The sequence below is a fragment of the Rhinopithecus bieti genome, unplaced genomic scaffold (assembly GCF_001698545.2).
Source record: "Rhinopithecus bieti isolate Rb0 unplaced genomic scaffold, ASM169854v2 scaffold_21412, whole genome shotgun sequence".
NCBI lineage: Eukaryota > Metazoa > Chordata > Mammalia > Primates > Cercopithecidae > Rhinopithecus > Rhinopithecus bieti.
The window spans coordinates 1,010,032-1,032,060 of NW_016811643.1; the positions used below are offsets into that span (position 1 = coordinate 1,010,032).

Sequence of the window (22,029 nt, forward strand, 5' to 3'; positions counted from 1 at the left end):
AAAAATACAAAAAATTAGCCGGGAGTGGTGGAGGGCGCCTGTAGTCCCAGCTTCTCTGGAGGCTGAGACAGGAGAATGGCGTGAACCCGGGAGGCGGACCTTGCAGTGAGCCGAGATTGCGCCACTGTACTCCAGCCTGGGCGACATAGCGAGACTCTGTCTCAAAAAAAAAGAAAAGAAAAAAGAAAAGAGACAGTATACAAGTATACTAAGGATTGTTTTCACATTTATCTTTCCAGTCCAGATCTTTTCTCGGACTTTTTTTTTTTTTTTTTTTTGAGACGGAGTTTCTGTCGTCCAGGCTGGAGTGCAGTAGCCGGATCTCGGCTCACTGCAAGCTCCGCCTCCTGGGTCCACGCCATTCTCCTGCCTCAGCCTCCCGAGTAGCTGGGACTGCAGGCGTCCGCCACCACGCCCGGCTAAATTTTTGTATTTTCACTAGAGACGGGGTTTCACCGTGTTAGCCAGGATGGTCTTGATCTCTTGACCTATTGATCCACCCGCCGCAGCTTCCCAAAGTGCTGGGATTACAGGCGTGAGCCATCGCACCCGGCCAGCAGTTACTTTCTGATCAGAAGGGATTTAAAACTAGTTCTGTGGTTACTCGTTTATGGTTTATGAAACAAGGGCTAAAGAATAAACAGTTATTCCCTTTCCTGAATTTGGAGAATAGGAACTTTTGATTCTCAATCTCTGCTATTTCTGCCAGCCACATCATAAATTTAGTTTAAAAGCAAAGATATTACTGTTAGTTGACAAACAAGTTAATCAATAAAGGCAGCCAAGTCAACAAGTCAAAGGGGGAATTCTTTTTTTTTTTTTTCCCCCAGACGGAGTCTCACACTGTCACCCAGGCTGGAGTGCAGTGGCACGATCTCGGTTCACTGCAAACTCCACCTCCCAGGTTCACGCCATTCTCCTGCCTCAGCCTCCCTAGTAGCTGGGACTACAGGCGCCTGCCACCACACCCAGCTACTTTTTTGTATTTTTAGTAGAGACAGGGTTTCAACGTGTTAGCCAGGATGGTCTCGATCTCCTGACCTCGTGATCTGCCCCCCTCGGCTTCCCAAAGTGCTGAGATTACAGGCGTGAGCCACCATGCCCGACCCAAAGGGGGAATTCTTTAAGCTTGTGCTGAAGAATGTTAGAATTGTTAGAAGTTCTTTAATATTAAAAATTATTGTTATTAAAGAGACACAGTAGTTTATAACTGAGTATCATTGAATGGCAGTCTTTCAAGATTGGTAGAGCCAATCTTGAAAGAATTGGTAGAGCCCGTTCAGTCTTTCCTTGGAAAAGTAGAAGCACAGTTATATAGGATATTTATTCAAAAAAGGTTACTTAACACGTAACAGGAGAATAACACTGAATGTCAATGCTCGAGTCTTAAAGGAGCCCCCAGTTATATCAAACAGGCATACTTAGTTAAATAGCTAAGTATAATTTAGTGCCTATCACATTGTAATTAGATCTATATGGAGTGCTTTAGGAGCAGAGAAAAAGGAGTTATTTACTGCCTGAGGAAGGTGGAGAAATACTTAGAAAAATCTTTGTGGAAAGGGTAATATTTGAACAGACTGTCAAAAGATAAGCCACTCACCAGGTATCAAAAAGCAATGAGAAAGCATTTACAGAGGACTGGCATACACACAGGCACACAAGCACATGATGCATCAGAGGAACAGCAAGTGGGACAGTGGGGTGGGAGCATGGCGGGGGGAAGAAGCAGTAGAAGGAAATAACTCAGCCAAACTGTGAAAGATATTTTTTATTCCTAGTTAAGAATTAGTTAATTTAAGATAATCAAGAGTTATGGAAGTTTTTTAACAGGGGAGCAACATGATAAGGTCATTCACAGACTGTAAAAGATGGATTACAGAGGAGAATACAAAGTCCAGGAGACGGGTTAGAAGGCTACTGAAAATGCTGGATTTCAGGATATTCTGAGGCATAGCCTTATGAACAGGAAAAGGAAGCAGACTTTATCACTCTTGATCTCTTCCTCTTCACAAGTTATATTTGATCTATCATCAATACTGTGCCCTTGTCAAAATGCAAGTATGGGGCCGGGCGCAGTGGCTCAAGCCTGTAATCACAGCACTTTGGGAGGCTGAGACAGGCGGATCACGAGGTCAGGAGATCGAGACCATCCTGGCTAACATGGTGAAACCCCGTCGCTACTAAAAATACAAAGAAAATTAGCCGGGTGCGGTGGTGGGCGCCTGTAGTCCCAGCTACACAGGAGGCTGAGGCAGGAGAATGGCGTGAACCCTTGAGGGAGAGCTTGCAGTGAGTGGAGATCGCGCCACTGCACTCCAGCCTGGGCGACAGAACGAGACTCCGTCTCAAAAAAAAAAAAAAGGCAAGTATGTGTTCACTTCAATATCACATATACTAAAATTGGAACGATACAGAGAAGATTAGCATGGCTCCTATGCAAGGGTGACACTTAAATTCATGAAGCATTCCGTACTTTTATTTTTTTAAAAAAAAAAAGCAAGTATTTCATTGTTAGGATACCCTGATTCTTTTCTTTTGTTCCTGATCTGTCTCTCTGCCTCTCTCTCTCTCTCTCTCTCTTCTTCCCTCCAACCCCCTCCACCCTCTCTTTCCCTTCTTCACTATCTCCCCTCCCTCTCCCTTTCTCTTGCCCTGCTCCAAGTGAAGAATCAGCATCTGTGCCAAGGAAGAGTTGCTAGTAAATATCAAGATTGTTCTAATTAATCGATTAGGAAGAACTTGATTAATTTGACGGGGAAAAAGGCTTGATTTCCTTTTTTTGGTAGGGATATAAACAAGAAGTTTATAATAAATGGTAACTTGTCTGGGTGAGGTGGCTCACGCCTGTAATCCCAGCACTTTGGGAGGCTGAAGCAGGTGGATCACCTGAGGTCAGGAGTTCGACACCAGCCTGGCCAACTTGGCAAAACCCTGACTCTACTAAAAATACAGAAATTAGCCAGGTGTGGTGGTACACACCTGTAATCCCAGCTACTTGGGAGGCTGAGGCAGGAGAATTGCTTGAACCTGGGAGGCGAAAGTTGCAATGAGCCAAGATCGCACCACTGCACTCCAGCCTGGGTGACAGAGTGAGACTCCACCTCAAAAAAATTAAAAATTAAAAAAAAAATGGTAACTTAAAAAATAAAAGCTGCATTGCCACAAAGAATACAGTTGTGCAAAAATATGTCTGTATGTGGACAAAGCCTTGAGAATATTTGCCATGTAAGACTGATAGGATCATGTATGATTCTTTTCCTTTTAAGTAATTTCCTTTCGTGACAGTTGTATACTTTCTAGTTTTTTTGTTTGTTTGTTTTGTTTTGTTTTGTTTTGTTTTTTTAAATAGAGTCTTGCTCTGTCACCCAGGCTGGAGTGCAGTGGTGTGATCTCCGCTCACTGCAACTTCCCCTTCCTGGGTTCAAGTGATCCTCCCACCTTAGCCTCCCAAGTAGCTGGGACTACAGGCCCGTGATACCATGCCTAGCTAATTTTTTTTTCAGCGCTTAAGTTCCAGGATACATGTGCAGAATGTGCAGGTTTGTTATTAGGGTGGTGCAAAAGTAATACTGGAATGTGTGTCATGGTGGTTTGCTGCACAGATCAACCCATCACCTAGCTATTAAGCCCAGCTCCATTAGCTGTTCTTCTTAATGCTCTCTTTCCCCACCCATGATCCCCTCACAGGCCCCAGCGTGTGTTGTTCTCCCCCACTCATGTGTCCATATGTTCTCATTGTTCAGCTCCCACTTATAAGTGAGAGCATGCAGTGTTTGGTTTTCTGTTCCTGTCTTAGTTTGCTGAGGATAATGGCATGCAGCTCCATCCATGTCCCTGCAAAGGACGTGATCTCTGTCCTTTTTATGGCTGCATAGTATTCCATGGTGTATATGTGCCACATTTTCTTTATCCAGTCGATCATTGATGGTAATTTGGGTTGATTCCTTATCTTTGCTGTTGTGAATAATAAAAACCTTGATTTCTGACCATTTTCTTTGTTCTATAGATAATTAAATTGAAAGCTGAAGCCCGGCTGGACCTGCTAAAGCAGATCGGTGTTTCTGTGGACACATGGCTAAAGAGTGCCATGAGCCAAGTAATGGAAGAACTGGAAAATGAGCGATGGGCCCGCCCTCCTGCAGTGACCAGTAATGGCACTTTACACTCGGTACGATTTCTTTTCTTGGATATGATAAGTTGATTTTCATTGAAGGATGCTTTGACTCTGTAGCCAAACTTAATAATAGCCAAAATTTTTTAAAAAGATAATAGTTTGCTAGTGGTTTAGGTTTTGTTCTTCAGCCTATCACTAATTGATTTTAAATTATTCCAGGAAATGAAAGAGAGGAAAAAAATGAGTGTATTTTTTAATGTATGATGAAGAATATGTTATCACTATTTGGGTTATCAATGCCTATCTACCAGACTCATCCCATTCATAGAGTAAATATGCTTCATGTCTGGAAGTAATAGAATAGAAAACAATCTAGTATCTCTGAAGTTCTCGGAGGTCGTCTTTAGTGAAAATGAAAATAAACATCCAGAGATTTGCACACAATCTTAAGTGAAAGGAATGCTCTTCTTAGTGTGTGGGCTTAGTCTGAGGTGACTTCAACTCCTAACAGCTTTCATATTCTCCTTACATAGAGAGAGTGTAGGTGAGTTTGTTTACAGGCAAGGCCAGGGCACAGCTTAAGTTTCCTTACTTCAAGTCCAGGGCTTTTTCCACTCTGATGTCATCTGGTTCAACCTTAGTTTTTCATGTTGGAGATCTAAGTACCAGAAAAGTTCAGTGATTTGCCTGATATTACATAGGTGGCTATGTGATGCCTTGCTAGTCAGACTAATGTAATTTCTACTGTCACCTCCCCACCCATTACTCTCTGTCATCCTGTTTATTTCCTCAATGGTATTTATTATAGTTTGAACTTGCCTTCTTTATTTATTTTCTTTTGTTTATTGTTATTTTCCTCTCTAGAATATAATTGCCATATCTTCCTGGTTCCCTGCTCTGCACAGCAAAGTGCCTGACACATAGTAGGTACTTAAATATTTTTTGAAGGAAGGAGTGAATGGCTGGATGGCTGAGTAGGTAGTTGGAATAGTGGCAAACTAAAAGCTAAAACTCTAACCTCCCAACTTCCCACTATCTTCATAATGCCTCTTTAAATGGTTGTGCTCTTCAGATATCAGGCAGGCTTGCTAGAGAAACTGGCCAAAATGTTAAAACATTCCTGAAGTTTTTTCACATAGCATTCTGATTTTCTAATGAGCATACACTTGCACATTTAAAAAGGATTGTGTGTGGGTCTACATTTTAAGGAAAAACAATCTATTGAAGCTTTATTTTCATTTAACTATTAATGTTAATCCAGCTGGAGGGAAAAAGAAACATCACCCACTTGACTTTGGGATTACAAGCGCTTCCCCAGTTGTTATTAGAACAGAGTTGCTCCGGCCGGGCGTGGTGGCTCACACATGTAATCCCAGCACTTTGGGAGGCCGAGGCAGATGGATCACCTGAGGTCAGGAGTTCGAGACCAGCCTGGCCAACATGGTGAAACACTGTCTCTACTGAAAACACAAAAATTAGCCAGGCATGGTGGCGGACACCCATAATCCCTGCTACTCGGGAGGCTGAGACAGAAGAATTGCTTGAACCCATGAGGCAGAGGTTTCAGGGAGCTGAAATCATGCCATTGCACTCCAGCCTGGGTGACGAGAGTGAAACTCCATCTCAAAAAAAAAAAAAAAAAAAAAGAGAACAGAGTTGCTCCATCTCATGGAATATCTCCTACTATTGCACTTTCTAAAAGTCATAATGCTCATCTACTTCAGATTGTTGTAGAGTTTTTGATGACAGCAAATTCCAGGCCCACTTGCTTTGGGCTTCTACAGCATGACTGTTTCCAACCAATCAAACCCATGATTTTCCTTCAACTAGCACCTTTTCTAACCAAATCGATTGAGCGGGCACATACCATCTGACTTTGAACTGAGCAGGCGCATACCACCTAACTTTGTACTTACTTCCTGGGCAAACTGAAGATGAACAAAACTTGGTCTCCTTCCTCATAGAGTTTACAAGCTAGGAGACCAGACAGACCTTTATAGATCTTAGTGATACATGGCAGTGTATGACTGGGCTACTGTGTAGCAAACTTGGAATTGCTTACTTCTAACTCATCTGCACACCTTGGAAAAAGTCACTTCTCTTGGGTTTCTGAAAGAAAGATTAAAAGACTCTGAGATTCCCACCATCCCCTCCCCACCAACCAACTCCAGAATCTTGTGATTCTTTGAAATACTGTCAGAAAAGCTCAGTATCAGCTAGAATAGGGAAGAAAGTGTGCCCCATGGAGATATGTCATTTGGGATAGTCCTTGAAGAATTTTAATGGGAGATAAAGAAGGGCTGTTCTCGTTGTGAAGGAAGGAAATGAAGGAGTTGTCCCTAATACAGTAGTAGTAAGTATTGAATAAATGAGTGTTTTTGAGACCTGTCCAGAGAAATCACTCATCTAGAGACATATCATATCCTCTGTGAAGGGAGCATTTTGCAATCCCATCCCATGTTGTTCTTCCCGCTAGTCAATCTTACGAACCTGCATCTTTCAACTGAGAGATTACATTTTGTGGAAGATCTAATAATATAAATAAAGGAGAGACATAGGCACAAAATAGCTTAATGAGGACCCATATTTATTTAATCTGCTTTTAAATAACAGCACTGAAATTATTTAGAGGGGGCTGTATCTCTTCATACTGACAGCTAGCTGACTAAGGAACATGAAGCAGAAATACACATTCTAGAGGCTAAATTATTTCTTCCATTACAGGTGCCAACAAAACCATTCGTCATCTGGAAAACATGATTAATACTACTGTTAGACATTAATAGTAGTGCAACTGAAAATGCCTTGTGGAAGATAAATGTTTAAAAACGACACAGGCTACTCCCTTATAGAATAAGGAAGGAACTATACTTACTTGGGTATTAACTCCGCCTTCTATATCATGCTAAGGTACAGAATGTAAGATTGGAAGAAAGGAATTCCAGAGAATAGCAACATTGTTTTTAAAGGAGAACAGTCCACTGACACAGTTACTCAGTTGCAGGTGGCCAGAGCCTGCATGCTGCTTCCCCTATTAGATTGCTGCCAGCGACCCCATCAGTCTGTGTCACTCGGCCTCCCTTCTCTTGTTGTTGGGTTTCTCTTACTCAAAAGCCATACCAAGATGACAGCCTAACTTTTGAAATTATATTAATTCTACAATAGAAAAAGTTAGGTAAGCAGATTACTAAAAAATTGGAAAATACATTAAAGAAGAAAATGATTAATAGCTCCATCCTTATAACAGCACAGCTAGCAATTCAGTGTATTTACTTACTCTTTTATTTATTTATTTTTTAATTTACAAAAAATTGTATATATTTATGGTGTACAACATAATGTGTATTTTTGTTTGTGTGGAGACAGTCTCGCTCTATCACCCAGGCTGAAGTGCAGTGGTGCTGTCGATGGCTCACTGCAGCCTCAACCTTTGGGGCTCAATGGATCCTCCTGCCTCAGCCTCCTGAGTAGCTGAGATTACAGGCTCACGCCCCCATGCCCAGCTAATTTTTGTATTTTCACCATGTTGCCCAGGCTAGTCTCATACTCGTAGGCTCAAGCAGTCCGCCCACATTGGCCTCCCAAAGTGCTGGTATTACAGGCATGAGCCATCACACCCAGCCCATATTTTTATTCTTTCTACTCTTTTATTTGTGAGCCACTACGCCCACCCTGTTCTTTTATTTCTTGGATTTTCAAACTATAGCCCACAATCTTAACATCACTTCCCTATTTTCAACCACTTTCCCCAACTAATGTACAAAGGCAAACTGCCAGTCTACTCTGTTGTACAGCCTCCCTTAGAGTATGAACATCTGCAGAGTTGCATATAAATAAATTCTGACTCTGGTCTTTGTGAAGACCATGCTCAATAACGATGTTGGAGATAAGGGTAAGATAAGGAGTTCCTAAAACTGCTAAGGTCATATGCTGTGGCTGGGTCATACAATAGGTATTTATTTAACATTTTAAGAAACTGACAAACTGTTTTCCAAAGTGGTTATACCATTTTACAGTCCCATCAATAGGGTACTAGTGTTTCAGTTATTCCACAATCTTGTCAACACTTAGTATAGTCAGTCTTTTTAACTTTAGACATTCTAATAGGTGTGATGTTGTAAATCATTGTCATTTTAATTTCCGTTTCCCCGATAATGTTGAGCATCTTTTCATGTGTTTATTTGCATCTGTATATTTTCTTTGGTGAAGTGTCTGTTCAAATCTTTGTTTATTTTTTATTAGGTTTGTTTTCTTTTTATTGCATTTTAAGAGTTTATACTCTGAATATAAATCCTTTATCAGATATTTTGATTTATGTAATTTTCTTCTAGTCTGTGGCTTATTTTTTTATTTCCTTAATACTTTTCAAAGGGCACAAATTTTAATTTTAATGAAGTCTAACCTACCAATTTTCTTTTATGGATATTTTGGTGTGGTAGCTAAGAAATCTTTGCCTAAAACCAAGGTCATAAAGATTTTCTCCTAGATTTTCTTCTAGAAATTTTATAGTTTTAGGTTTTACATTTAAATCTGTAATTCAGCATGAGCTCATCTTTGATTATGGTAAACAGAGTAAGTCAGAGTTCTTTGTCCCTTTTGGAACTTATTTTTAACTGTCCTTTCTCCACTGAATTGCCTTTGCATCATTGTCAAAAATCAGTTATTCAGGCCCGCCTGTATTCCCAACACATTGGGCTGAGTGGGAGGATCTCTTCTGGCCAGGAGTTTGAGACCAGCCTGAGCAACATAGTAGACCCTGTCTCTAAAAAAAGAAAAAAAAAATTTTCAACTAGCCAGGCACTGTGGTACATTCTGGCGGTCTTAGCTACTCAGGAGGCTAAGGCAAGAAGATATCTTGAACCCAGAAGTTCAAAGTTACAGTGAACTATGATTATGCCACTGCACTCCAACCTGGGAAGCAGAGCAAGACTTTGTCTCTTTAAAAAAAAATTAATCATATATGTATGGGTCTGTTTCTTGACATTTTATTCTGTTCCATTGATCTCTTTGTCTAGCTTGATGCCAGTACTACACTGTCTTAATTACTGTAATTTTAGAATAAGTCATGACTTCAGATAGTGTAAGTCCTCCAACTTTCTTCTTTATCAAAGTTGTTTTGGGTATTCTAGGTCCTTTACATTTCCATATGAATTTAAAATTGGTTTTCTACCCCAAAAGCCTATCAGGATTTTATTAGGATTATGATGACTGTATAGATCAACTGGAAGATAACATTGCCATGTTAACAATATTCAGTTTTCCAATCCATCAATCCATGAACGTAATATACTTATCCATTTATTTAGGACTTTAATTTCTCTCAGCAATGTTTTGTACAAGTTTTCAGTAGATAGATCTTTCACATCCTGTGTCAGACTTATCCCTATTTCATAATTTTGATGCTATTGTAAATGATTTTTTAAATTTCAATTTCCAGTTGTTCATTGCTAATCTGTAAAAAACCAGTTGATTGTTGTATATTGATCTTGTGTCCTGCAATCTTGCTAAACACACTTACTAGTTCTAGTACTCTTTTGTAAATACCATAGGATTTTCTATATAACCATGTCACCTGCAAATAAAGACAGTTTTACTTATTCTTTTCCTATTTGTATTCCTTTTTCCTTCTTACTATAAAATTGCTGAATAGAAGTGGTGAGAGTCAGCAGAAATCCTTGCCTTGTTCTTGAACTTTTAGCAAGAATGCATTCAGTCTTTCACCATTAAGTATAAAGTTAGCAGTAGGGTTTTTGTAGATGCCCTTTATCATGTTAAAGAAGTTTCTTCTGTTTCTATTTTGTTTGCTAATAGAAATGGATGTTGGATCTTGTCAAATGGTTCTTTTTTAGTCTGCTAATATGGTTTAATTGTATTGATGATTTTTCAGATATTAAACCAGCTTCACATTCCTGGTAAACCCCACTTGGGTAATGATATATTATCCTTTTTTTATTTTTATTTTTATTTTTTTGGAGACGACATTTCGCTCTTGTTGCCCAGGTTGGAGTGTAATGGCGTTATCTCGGCTCACCACAACCTCTGCCTCCCAGGTTCAAGTGATTCTTCTGCCTCAGCCTCCCAAGTAGCTGAGATTATAGGCATATGCCACCATGCCTGGCTAATTTTGTATTTTTTTTTAGTAGAGATAGGGTTTCTCTATGTTGGTCAGATTGGTCTTGAACTCCCGACCTCAGTGGATCCACCCACCTCGGCCTCCCAAAGTGCTAGGATTATAGGCATGAGCTACCGCGCCCAGCCTATCCTTTCTATATATTGATTGGAACTGGTTTGCTAGGACTCTGATAAGCATGCTTCCATCTCCATTCATTTCCTTGTAGTATTCTTGTCTGATTTTGTTACAATGCTTGTCTCCAAATTATTTGAAAAGTATCCTCTCCTCTTCAAGTTTCTGGAAGCCTTGTGTAGAATTGTGTGGAATTTTGTCTTCCTGAAATATTTGGTAGAATTTACCAGGGCTGTTATCTGGTCCTGGAGTTTTCTTTTGGAAGTTTTTAAAAAACAGACTCCATTTCTTTAGTAGATACAGGGTTATTAAGGTTATTCTTCTTGAGTGAGCTTTGGTAAGTTGTCTCTTTTAAGGAATTTGTCCATTCCATCTAAGTGGTCAGATTTATTGGCACAAAGTTGTTTATAATATTCCCTTATGCTTTGATTATCTAGAAAATTAGTAGTGATATCACCTCATTCCTGATATTGGTGGTGTCTCCTCTCTTCTGATCATTCTGCTAGAGGTTTATTAATTAGATGGATCTCTATGAAGAATCAGCTTTTGATTTTATTGATTTTCCCTCATTTTCTCTTTTCTATTTTCTTGATTTCTGCTCAGGATTTTATTATTTCCTTTCTTCTGTTCAATTTGGATTTAATTTTCTCCTTTCTAATTTGTAAGGTAGAAACCGAGGTCATTGATTTGAGACTTTTCTTCTTTTTGAATATTGGCATTCAGTGCTAAACATTTCCCTGTAAGTATTGCTTTAGGTCCATTGCACAAATTCTGATATGTTGTGTTATCATTTTTATCCACTTCAAAATATTTTCCAGTTTACTTTTTTTTTTTAAACAGAGTCTTACTCTGTAACCCAAGCTGGAGTGCAGTGACGCAATCTCAGCTGATGGCAACCTCCTCCTCCCGGGTGATTTCTCATGCCTCAGCCTCGCAGCATCACCACGCCCAGCTAATTTTTTGTATTTTTAGTAGAGATGGGTTCTCACTATGTTGCCCAGGCTGGTCTTGAACTCCTGAGCTCTAGCAATTCACCCACCTCAGCCTCCCAAAATGCTAGGATTATAGGAGTGAGCCACTGCACCCGGCCTCTAATTTATGTTTTAATTTCTTCTTTTGACTGATGGGTAATTAAAAGTGTGTTACTGAATTTCCAAATATTTGGAGTTTTTTCCAGATAGCTTTTTATTTCTAGTTTATTTCCATTGTAGTCAAATAACATACTTGAATCCTTTTAAACTTTTTGAGCTTTGTTTTGTGACCCAGTATAAAGGTATATCTTGGTAACTGTTACATGTGTTCTTAAAAAAAAAAAGAATGTATATTTTGCTATTGTTAGGGGTTACATTCTATACATGTCAATTAAGTCAAGTTGGTTATAGTATTGTTCTAGTCTTCTAGACTGGAACAAACCTTTTACCGGTCCATGGCCTGTTAGGAACTGAACCACACAGCAGGTGGTAAGTGGCCCCAGAGGGAGCATTACTGCTTGAGCTCCACCTCCTGTCAGATCAGCAGCAGCATTAGATTCTCAGAGAAGCATAAACCCTATTGTGAACTTCACATGTGAGGGATCTAGATTGGACCCTCCTTATGAGAATCTAATACTGATGATCTGAGATGGAACAGTTTCATCCTGAAACCTTCCCTCATGGTGCCCCAAGGGTCTGATCCATGGAAAAATTGTCTTCCATGAAACTGGTTCCTGGTGCCTAAAAGACTGGGGACAGCTGTTCTGTATCCTTACTAATCTTAATACTCTACTGGGTGCCCTGTGCCTTATGAGGTTTTTACTCTTTTAGGAGGGAGCAGGAGTTATTCTCAGACCTGTGTGAGTTCTGAGGATTATCTTTTCTAATCCTTTTTGGTGCTTCTAGCCCTAGCTTTGGGTAATTTCTTCACATATATGTACTGACCAGTACTCAGCCAAAGTCTTGAGGAGGACCCTCTACAGATTTCCTAAATTCTGTGCATCTCTCTCTTCTTCATTACAGTCCCCCCTTATCTGTGGGGGATACATTTCAAGAGACCTCCAGTGCATGCCTGAAATCACAGATAGTACCGAACCCTATGTATACTATACATACATAGCTATCATAAAGTGAATTTATAAATGAGGCACAGTAAGAGATTAACAACACTAACTAGTAATAAAATAGAATACTATAACAATATGCCAGCAGCACTACTCTGGTGCTTTGGGGCCAGTATTAAGTAAAATAAGGGCTACTTGAACACAAGCACCATGATATGGTGACAGTCAATCGGGATAACCGAGATGGCCACTAAATGACTAATGGGTAAGTAGCTTACATAGCTTGCATATACTTGACAAAGGGGTGATTCACATCTGGGGAGACAGAGTGAATCACTGTAAAATTTCATCAAGCTGCTCAGAATGGCACACAATTCAAAACGTATGAATTGTTTATTTCTGGAACTTTCCACTTAATATTTTTGCATCATGGTTGACTGGGTAACTGGCACCATGAAAAGCCAAACCACGGATAAGGGGAGACTGCTATACTCCACATCCTGAGCTGTCTCCACTTTGGCTTTACTAAATTCCCAGTTTCATCTCCTCTGTTCAGGGAGATCACGATAATGTGCCTGGGTTTCTTCTCCCTATGTCATAGCCTAGAAACGTTCTTCATACAGTATGTTGTGGGAGTTGTTTGTTTCCCATCCCCCAGGGATCACTGTCCTTCATGAGTGATGCCCAGTGTCTTGAAAACTGTTCTTTCATATATTTTAAACAGTTTTTCAGTTGTTTCTGACAGGAGGTTAAATCTGATCCCTAATACTCTATCTTGCCTGGAAGCACAAATCCATTTTCCTGATATTTTAGCATCATCTTTTCTTAATTTTATTTTAAGTTCGGGGATATAATTGCAGGTTTGTTACATAGGTAAACTTGTTTTTTGGGGGGGTTATACAGATTATTTCATCACCCAGGTATTAAGTCTCATACCCATTAGTTATTTTTCCTGATCCTCTCCCTCCTTCCACCCTCCACCCTCTGAAAGGCCCCAGTGTCTGTTGATCCCCTCGATGTGTCCATGTTCTAATCATTTAGCTTCCACTTCAAGTGAGAACATGCGGTGTTTGGTCTTCTGTTCCTGTGTTAGTTTGCTAAGGATAATGGCCTCCAGCTCTATCCATGTCCCTCCAAAGGACATGATCTCATTCTTTTTTATGACTGCATAGTATTCCATGGTGTATATGTACCACATTTTCCTTATCCAGTCTACCATTGATGGGCATTTAGGTTGATTTCATGTCTTTGCTATTGTGAACAATGCTGCAGTGAACATACATGTATATGTGTCTTTATAACAATGATTTATATTCCTTTGGTTAACATCATCTTTGATAACTTACTCATGTTGTATTTGGAGTAATGTCCACTGTGATCACTTCTCTGTCCAATGGAGATGAGAGGTTCTATTAGTAAATATTGAGGAGCTGCCTTCCTCTGTGTTAGGTATTACCAGATTCTTTATCTGGATTCTCCCTTCCTCGTAAAAACAAAGCTAATGCTTTATTAAGTACCTCCTATGCACCAAACATGTGTTAGGGATTTTAAATATTTTACTTCATTTAATCTTTATGCTAATCCTGTGAAGAAGTAATTGTCTTCATTAGAGAGACAAGGTCACTGAAATTGAGGAATTTAATAATTTGCCCAAGGTCACACAACAAGTGACACAGTCAGCATTCAAACCCAAGTTGGCCAGACTCCAAGACTCTGCTTTCTACCTCATGATTGTGCCATGAAGCTGAGCCCCTCAGAGGTGTTTTTGCTGAGTACAAGAAGATGGCTCCCGAAATCAACTCAAAAAGATCATCTTGTCTGCCTCTGCAATAAGAGTAAGCATTTTGGCCGGGTGCGGTGGCTCACGCCTGTAATCCAAGCACTTTGGGAGGCCAAGTAAGGTGGATCATCTGAGGTCAGGAGTTCAAGACCAGCCTGGCCAACATAGTGAAACCCCAACCCCGTCTCTACTAAAAAAAATACAGAAAATCTAGGGCCGGGTGAGTGGCGGCCCCCTGTTAGTCCCAGCTGACTTCCGCGAGGGCTGAGGCAGGCGAGAATGCGTAAACCCGGGAGGGCGGGAGCTGCAGTGAGGCTTCAGATCCGGCCACGCCACTCCAGCCCAGGCGACAGACCGAGACTCCGTTTCAAAAAAAAAAAAACAAACAAACAAACAAAAAAAATTAGCTGGGCATGGTGGTGCACACCTGTAGTCCTAGCTACTTGGGAGGCTGAGGCAGGAGGATCATTTGAACCCGAGAGGCAAAGGTTGCAGTGAGCCAAGATCACACCATTACACTCCAGCCTGGGCGACAAGAGTGAAACTCTGTCTCAAAAAAAAAAAAAAAAAAAAAAGGAGTAAGCATTTTACATCTAAGAAAGGAAAAATGTTAGTATGACTAGAAAGAATAGTTTTGATTGAAGTTCTGTCAAGGGACAGGAAGAAAAGGGGATGAGAGAGCAGTCCTTAAGAGACAGAGGAAGCATGTGATTTTAGAAATGCTGGGTCAAGAAAACAGTGTAACAGTTCAGCTAAGAGAGTGGAATTGGAAAAAGGAAGAAATTATTCTGAGATGACATGCTTTGGAAAGCAGCTAGAGCAACACAGAAGCATATGACAGTGACCCCTATTGCTGGCACTGCAACCTTATTGCCTTCCATGGGAATCCAAAAATCAACTCCAAATAAAGGAGGAAAAAAGGAATGTTTAGTATCAACCAGGTTGCCAAGATTAAATGTTTTGGATTGATTCCCAGTGCCAAAGCACAGTACATGTATATTTTTGGAAACTTGTTCTGCCCACATTTTTATAAATGTATGGGTGTTTTGTTTTGTTTTGATGTTTGTAGTACCCACTGTTTTTTTTTAAATGCCTGTAACCTTTCCTAGAATATGAAGGCAGTGTCTTCTAAGTATATATAATATGTTTAAAGTTAATTTTATGGCAGTTTGTAGCATGATTCTTTTATGTGGCACAATGCCCTGTTGGAAAACAATAGAATCATAAGTCTGTGATTCTGAATATTTTGCTCCTATTGAGTGGCAAAAGACTCAATATGATGTGAAACTGTTTTGCCACCGACCTGACTGATGATAGATGAATAATTTGTAAGACATAGCACAGTATTTCCTCACTCAGCTGTGGAGAATTTTCAATAAAGTTATCAATGAGAATATTTCAGCAGCTTTGAAATGGTGGCAATAAATATGTCAGGAAAAATGTATAGTTTCTTATCCTGGAACTCTCCACAATTCTGTAGAATTTTTTCCCTTTATTTTAGTTGACATAATATTTATACATATTTATGGGATACAGAAGGGCATTTTGATACATGTATACAGTGCTATAGAATTTTATTAGGGAAACAGTGGTTAAGAGGAGAGTCACTTTTAAAACTTCAGTGATAGTTACTCAAGAGAAAGCCCTTTAATTCATGAAAAAGTAGAACTTGACAGCTAGGCAGCCTGTACTTTTAGACTCATCATATCCCGGGAAGTCTTCCCTGACTCCTCTCCAGTGGCCTCTTCCACATTCCCAGGGCCATGCACCTGGCCTCTCCTTTTAGTATCCTTCACTCTGGATTGTGAACCCCTGGAAGGAGACACTGTGTCCTTCGTTTTCTATCCGTCAAAGAGGCTAGCATAGTTTTCTACATACAGTAGATATTTGATACTTTAATTAATTTAATGGCTGTCCTATGAAGGCCAATCCTGCCTGTCCATTCTTTGTAACCTTAAATGTGTAAATATTGGTGTTTTTGTATGTTTGAATATGGGGAAAAGCAGCCAAATAAGTGCTTGTGTGCAGCAAGCAAGAAACAAATATTTGAGGCTGTTTGTCTCTTCTTTATTAGGTTTTTAATTTAAAAAGTAAAACGTGTATTCTAATAATTCAAAGAGTATAGATGTATATAAAAAGTAAGTCAGTCATTTCCTCTATTTTCCAGTCTTTATTCTTCGCATTCTGCCTTCCCCTGTCAGATATGTATGCTGATATAAAGATTATTTATATTCAATATATCACGGACAGTGCTGTAAGTGCCTATGGATCTAACTCATTTTTTACACTCAATGCCATTTCAATTAATAGATGCCTTTTAGCCATGATGGGTAATATACCTTGAAACTGGGTTAAAAAATTATTTTCCTTGTGTTACATTTCAGAAGGGAGTGTGCCTTTCATGTTTGTTCATGTGTATGGTAAAATATACAAATATACCATTTTAAATATAAGTTTAGTGGCATTAAGTACATTCACATGGTTGTGGAACCATCCCCACCATCCATCCATCTCCAGAACTCTTTTTTTTTTTTTTTGAGACTGAGTCTCACCCTGTCACCCAGGCTGGAGTACAGTGGCATGATCTTGGCTCACTGTAGCCTCCACCTCCTGGGTTCAGGTGATTCTCCTGCCTCAGCCTCCTGAGCAGCTGGGATTATAGGCACCTGCCACCACCCCCAGCAAATTTTGGTCTTTTTTTTTTTTTTTTTTTTTTGAGACAGAGTTTCGCTCTTGTTGCCCAGGCAAGATGGAATGCAATGGCACGATCTCAGCTCACCGCAACCTCCGCCTCCCAGATTCAAGCGATTCTCCTGCCTCAGCCTCCCGAGTAGCTGGGATTATAGGCATGTGCCACCACGCCAGGCTAATTTTGTATTTTTAGTAGAGATGGGGTTTCTCCATGTTGGTCAGACTGGTCTCAAACTCCCAACCTCAGGTGGACTGCCTGCCTCGGCCTCCCAAAGTGCGGGGATTACAGGTGTGAGCCACCATGCCTGGCCTAATTTTTGTATTTGTAGGAGAGATTGGGTTTCACCATGTTGACCAGGCTGGTCTCGAACTCCTGACCTTACGTGATCTGCTTGCCTCAGCCTCCCAAAGTGTTGGGATTACAGGCATGAGCCACCCCGCCTGGCCCATCTCCAGGATTCTTTTCATCTATCTAAAGTAAAACTCTCTGCCCATTAAGCAATAACTCCCCATCATGCAGCCTCTGGCAATCACAATTCTGCTTTCTGTCTCTATGAATTTGACTACTCTAGGTACCTCATATAAATGAAATCAGAGTATTTTATCTTTTTGTGACTGGCTTATTCCACTTAGCATAATGGCCTCAAAAGATCACCCATGTTCTGTGTAGCGTGTCAAAATTTCCCTCCTTTTAAAGACTGAATAAACTGGGCATGGTGGCGTGTGCCTGTAGTCCCAGCTACTTGGGGGGCTGAAGTAGGAGGATCCCTGGCATCCAGGAGTTCAAAGCTGCAATGAGCTACGATCGCACCATTGCACTCCAGCTTGGGCAGCAGAGTGAGACCCTGTCTCTAACCAGATAGATAGATAGACAGACAGACAATAATATTCCATTGTATGTATATATGCCACATTTTTATTTGGTTTGTGATATATACCTACATTTTACTTATCCATTCATCTCTCAATGGACACTTGAGTTGCTTCTACCTTTTGTGAATAATGTGGCTGTGAACATTGGTTTACAAATATCTGTTCAGGTCTGTGCTTTCTGTTCTTTTGGGTATATACCCAAAATGGCATTGCTGAATTATGTGGTCATTCTGTGTTTAATTTATTGAAGAAACATGTTACTGTTTTTCCATAGCAGCTGTACCATTTTACATCCCTACTAGCAGTGTATAAAGGTTCCAGTTTTTCCACATCCTTGTCAACACTTGTTATTTTCTGTGTGTGTGTGTGTGTGTGTGTGTGTGTGTGTGTATGATAGCATCCTAATGGGTATGAAATGGTATCTCATTGTGGTTTTGATTTGCATTTCCCTAATCATTAGTGATGTTGAGCTATTTTCATGTGGTTATTGGCTATTTATATATCCTTTTTGGAAAGATATCTCTTCAAACCTTTTGCCCATTTTTAATTGGATTATTTGTTTTTGGTGGTCAGTTTTAGGGATTCTTTATATATTCTGGATATTAATCCCTTTTAAGATATATGACTTGCAAATACCTTATCCCATTCTGTGGGTTGCCTTTTCACTCTATTGTTCTTTGATGCATACATCTTTTTTATTTTGATAAGGTTCAATGTATCTGTTTTTTTCTTTTGTTGCCTATGCTTTTGGCATCATATTTAAAAAAATCATTGAGGTCGGGGGGAGGGGCGTTGCCTGAGCTCAGGAGTTCGAGACCAGCCTGAGCAACGCTGTAAAACCCCGTCTCTACTAAAATACAAAAGACTAGCTGGGTGTGGTGGTGTGCGCCTGTAGTCCCAGCTGCTTGGGAGGCTGAGGCAGGAGAATTGCTTGAACCCAGCAGGCAGAGGTTGCAGTGAGTCAAGATCGCGCCACTACACTCCAGCCTGGGCAACAGAGCAAGACTCTGTCTCCAAAAAAATCATTGCCAAATCCAGCATCATAAAGTGTTTACCCTGTGTTTTCTTTTAAAGTTTCATAGGTTTAGGTCTTTGATCCATTTAATTTTTTCTGTGTATTATATAAGGTGAGATTTCAACTTCATTCTTTTGCATATGGGTATCCAATTTTCCAGCAACATTTGTTGAAAACTGTCCTTTCCTCCACTGAGTGGTCTTGGCATCCTTGTTGAAAATTATTTAATCATGTACGTGAAGGTTTATTTCTGGTTTTTCTAGTCTCGAACTCATTTTTTAAAAAACTTTTAAGTGCAAGGGTACATGGGCAGGTTTGTTACATAGGTAAACTCGTGTCATGGGGGTCTGTTTTACAAATTGTTTCACTACCCAGGTACTAAGCCTAGTACCCAATAGTTATTTTTTCTAATCCTCTCCTTCCTCCCATCTTCTGCCTTCAAGTAGGCCGCAGTGTCTGTTGTTCCCCTCTTTGTGTCCATGAGTGCCCATCATTTAGCTCCCACTTACTAGTGAGAACATGCAGTATTTGGTTTTCTGTTCCTGTATTAGTTTGTTAAGGATAATGGCCACCAGTTCCATCCATGTTCCTGCAGAAGACATCATTCTTTTTTGTGGCTGCATAGTATTTCATGGTATATATGTACCACATTTTCTTTATTCAACTTGTCATTCGTGAGTATTTAGGTTGATTCCATGTCTTTGCTAGTATAAATAGTGCTTCAGTGAATATACATGTGCATGTATGCATGTGTCTTTTTTTTTTTTTTTTAAGACAGTCTTGCTCTGTTGCCCAGGCTGCAGTGCACTGGCACAATCTTGACTCACTGCAACCTTCGCCTCACAGGTTCAAGCAATTCTTGTGCCTCAGCCTCCTGAATAGCTGGCATTACAGGCACACACCACCAGGCCTGGTTAATTTTTGTATTTTTAGTAGAGACAGGGTTTTGCCATTTTGGCACCACCCGCTTTAGCCTCCCAATGTGCTGGCATTACAGACATGAGCCACCACTCCTGCCCATGCGTCTTTATAGTAGAATGATTTATATACCTTTGGGTATATGCCCAGTAATGGGATTGCTGGGTTGAATGGTAGTTCTGTTTTTAGCTCTTTGAGGAATTGCCACACTGCTTTCCACAATGGCTGAACTAATTTACACTCCCACCAGCAGTGTATAAGCCTTCCTTTTTTCCATAACCTCACCAGCATCTGTTATTTTTTGACTTTTTAAATAATAGCCATTCTCAGCTAGGCATGATGGCTCACTCCTATAATGATAGCACTTTGGGAGGCCAAGGCGGGAGGATCACTTGAACCCAGGAGTTCAAGACCAGCCTAAGCAACGTGATGAAACCCCTTATCTACCAAAACAAAAACAAAAATTAGCCAGGCGTGGTGGTGCACACCTATAGTCCCATCTATTCGGGAGGCTGGAGCAGGAAGATTGCTTGAGCCCAGGAGGTCGACACTGCAATGAACTGTGATTGTGTCACTGTGCTCCAGCCTGGGTAACAGAACAAGACCCTATCTCAAAAAAAAAAAAAAAAAGCCACTCTGATTGGTGTGAAATGGTATCTCATTGTGATTTTGATTTGCATTTCTCTAATGATATTGAGTGTTTTTTCACATACTTGGCGAACTTTATTTTTTTTTTCTTGTTTTTTGTTTTGTTTTGAGACAGAGTCTCGCTCTGTCACCAGGCTGGAGTGCAGTGGCACCATCTCGGCTCACTGCAAGCTCCGCCTCCCGGGTTCAAGCAATTCTCCTGCCTCAACCTCCCGAGTAGCTGGGACTACAGGCGCATGCCACCACACCCAGTTAATTTTTTGTATTTTTTTAATAGAGATGGAGTTTCACCGTGTTAGCCAGGATGGTCTCGATCTCCTGACCTCGTGATCCGCCCACCTCAGCCTCTCAAAGTGCTGGGATTACCAGCATGAGCCATGGCACCCGACCAGCGAACTTTATTTTTAATGAGTGTTATTAATCTATAATATGGATACATCAGAATGCATTCAAACATTCCCCTGTTGATGGACATATCGATTGTGTCCAGGCGTTTGTCACTACAGGCAGGCAGTGCTGCAGTAAACATCTTAAAATACATAGTCTTACATCCTGGTGATTTTATTTCCTCATGATGTATTCATAAAAGTGGAATTACTAGATCAAGTGGTTTGTTTAGTTTTTTTTTTTTTTTTTTTTTTTTTTTGAGGCAGAGTCACACTGTCGCCTCAGTTGTAGTGCAGTGGTGCAATCTTGGCTCACTTAGCCTCCGCCTCCTGGGTTCAAGCAATTCTCCTGCCTCAGCCTTCCCAGTAGCTGGGACTTCAGGCATGCACCACCATGCTTGGCTATATTTTTTTTCTCTATATTTTTAGTAGAGATGGGGTTAGGTTTCACCATGTTGGCCAGGCTGGTCTCAAACTCCTGACCTCAAATGATCCACCTACCTTCACCTCCCAAAGTGCTTGGATTACACGCGTGAGCCACCACACCTGGCCTGAAACCTTTTTAATGTTCACTAACAGGATCAGTTAAAATTTAGAGGCCTTTGTTAGTCAGTACTTAACAGTGAAAAGTGAAAGGATACTGATAAATATTTCCTATGTATTTGACACAAACTTACTTCTTGATTTAAAAAAAGTTTCTGTCCTGGCTGGGCGCAGTGGCTCACACCTGTAATCCCAGCACTTTGGGAGGCCGAAGTGGGCAGATCATGAGATCAGGAGATCAAGACCATCATGGCTAACACAGTGAAACCCCGTCTCTACTAAAAATACAAAAAATTCGCTGGGTGTGGTGGCGGCACCTGTAGTCCCAGCTACTCGGGAAGCTGAGGAGGCGGAGCTTGCAGTGAGCCGAGATCGCACCACTGCACTCCAGCCTACTCAACAGAGCAAGGCTCTGTCTCAAAAAACATAAATTTTTTTTTTAAATCTCTGTCCTAGACCTGGTGCAGTGGCTCACACCTATAATAATACCAGCACTTTGGGAGGTGGGTGGATCACTGGAGGCCAGGAGTTCAAGACCAGCCTGGCCAACATGGTGAAACCCCATCTCTACTAAAAATACAAAACAATTAGCCAGGTGTGGTGGTGGGTGCCTGTAATCCCAGCTGTTTGGGAGATTGAGGCATGAGCATTGCTTGAACCTAGGAGGCAGAGGTTACAGTGAGCCAAGATCACGCCACTGCACTCCAGCCCGGGTGACAAGGGCAAAACTCCCATCTCAAAAAAAAAAAAAAAAAAAAAAAAATTTTTCTTTTTTTAAAAAA

At 40.6% G+C, this 22,029-nt stretch overlaps 1 protein-coding gene across 1 annotated transcript in view; it reads left to right on the top strand.

The window, feature by feature from the left end:
• Positions 1-22,029, top strand: part of FCHSD2 (FCH and double SH3 domains 2) — a 320,741-nt gene that overhangs the window by 283,611 nt on the left and 15,101 nt on the right. The window contains exon 13 of the mRNA XM_017894322.1: positions 4,007-4,168. Within this exon, the coding sequence (XP_017749811.1) occupies positions 4,007-4,168 (162 nt within the window). The remainder of the gene's footprint in view (positions 1-4,006; positions 4,169-22,029) is intronic.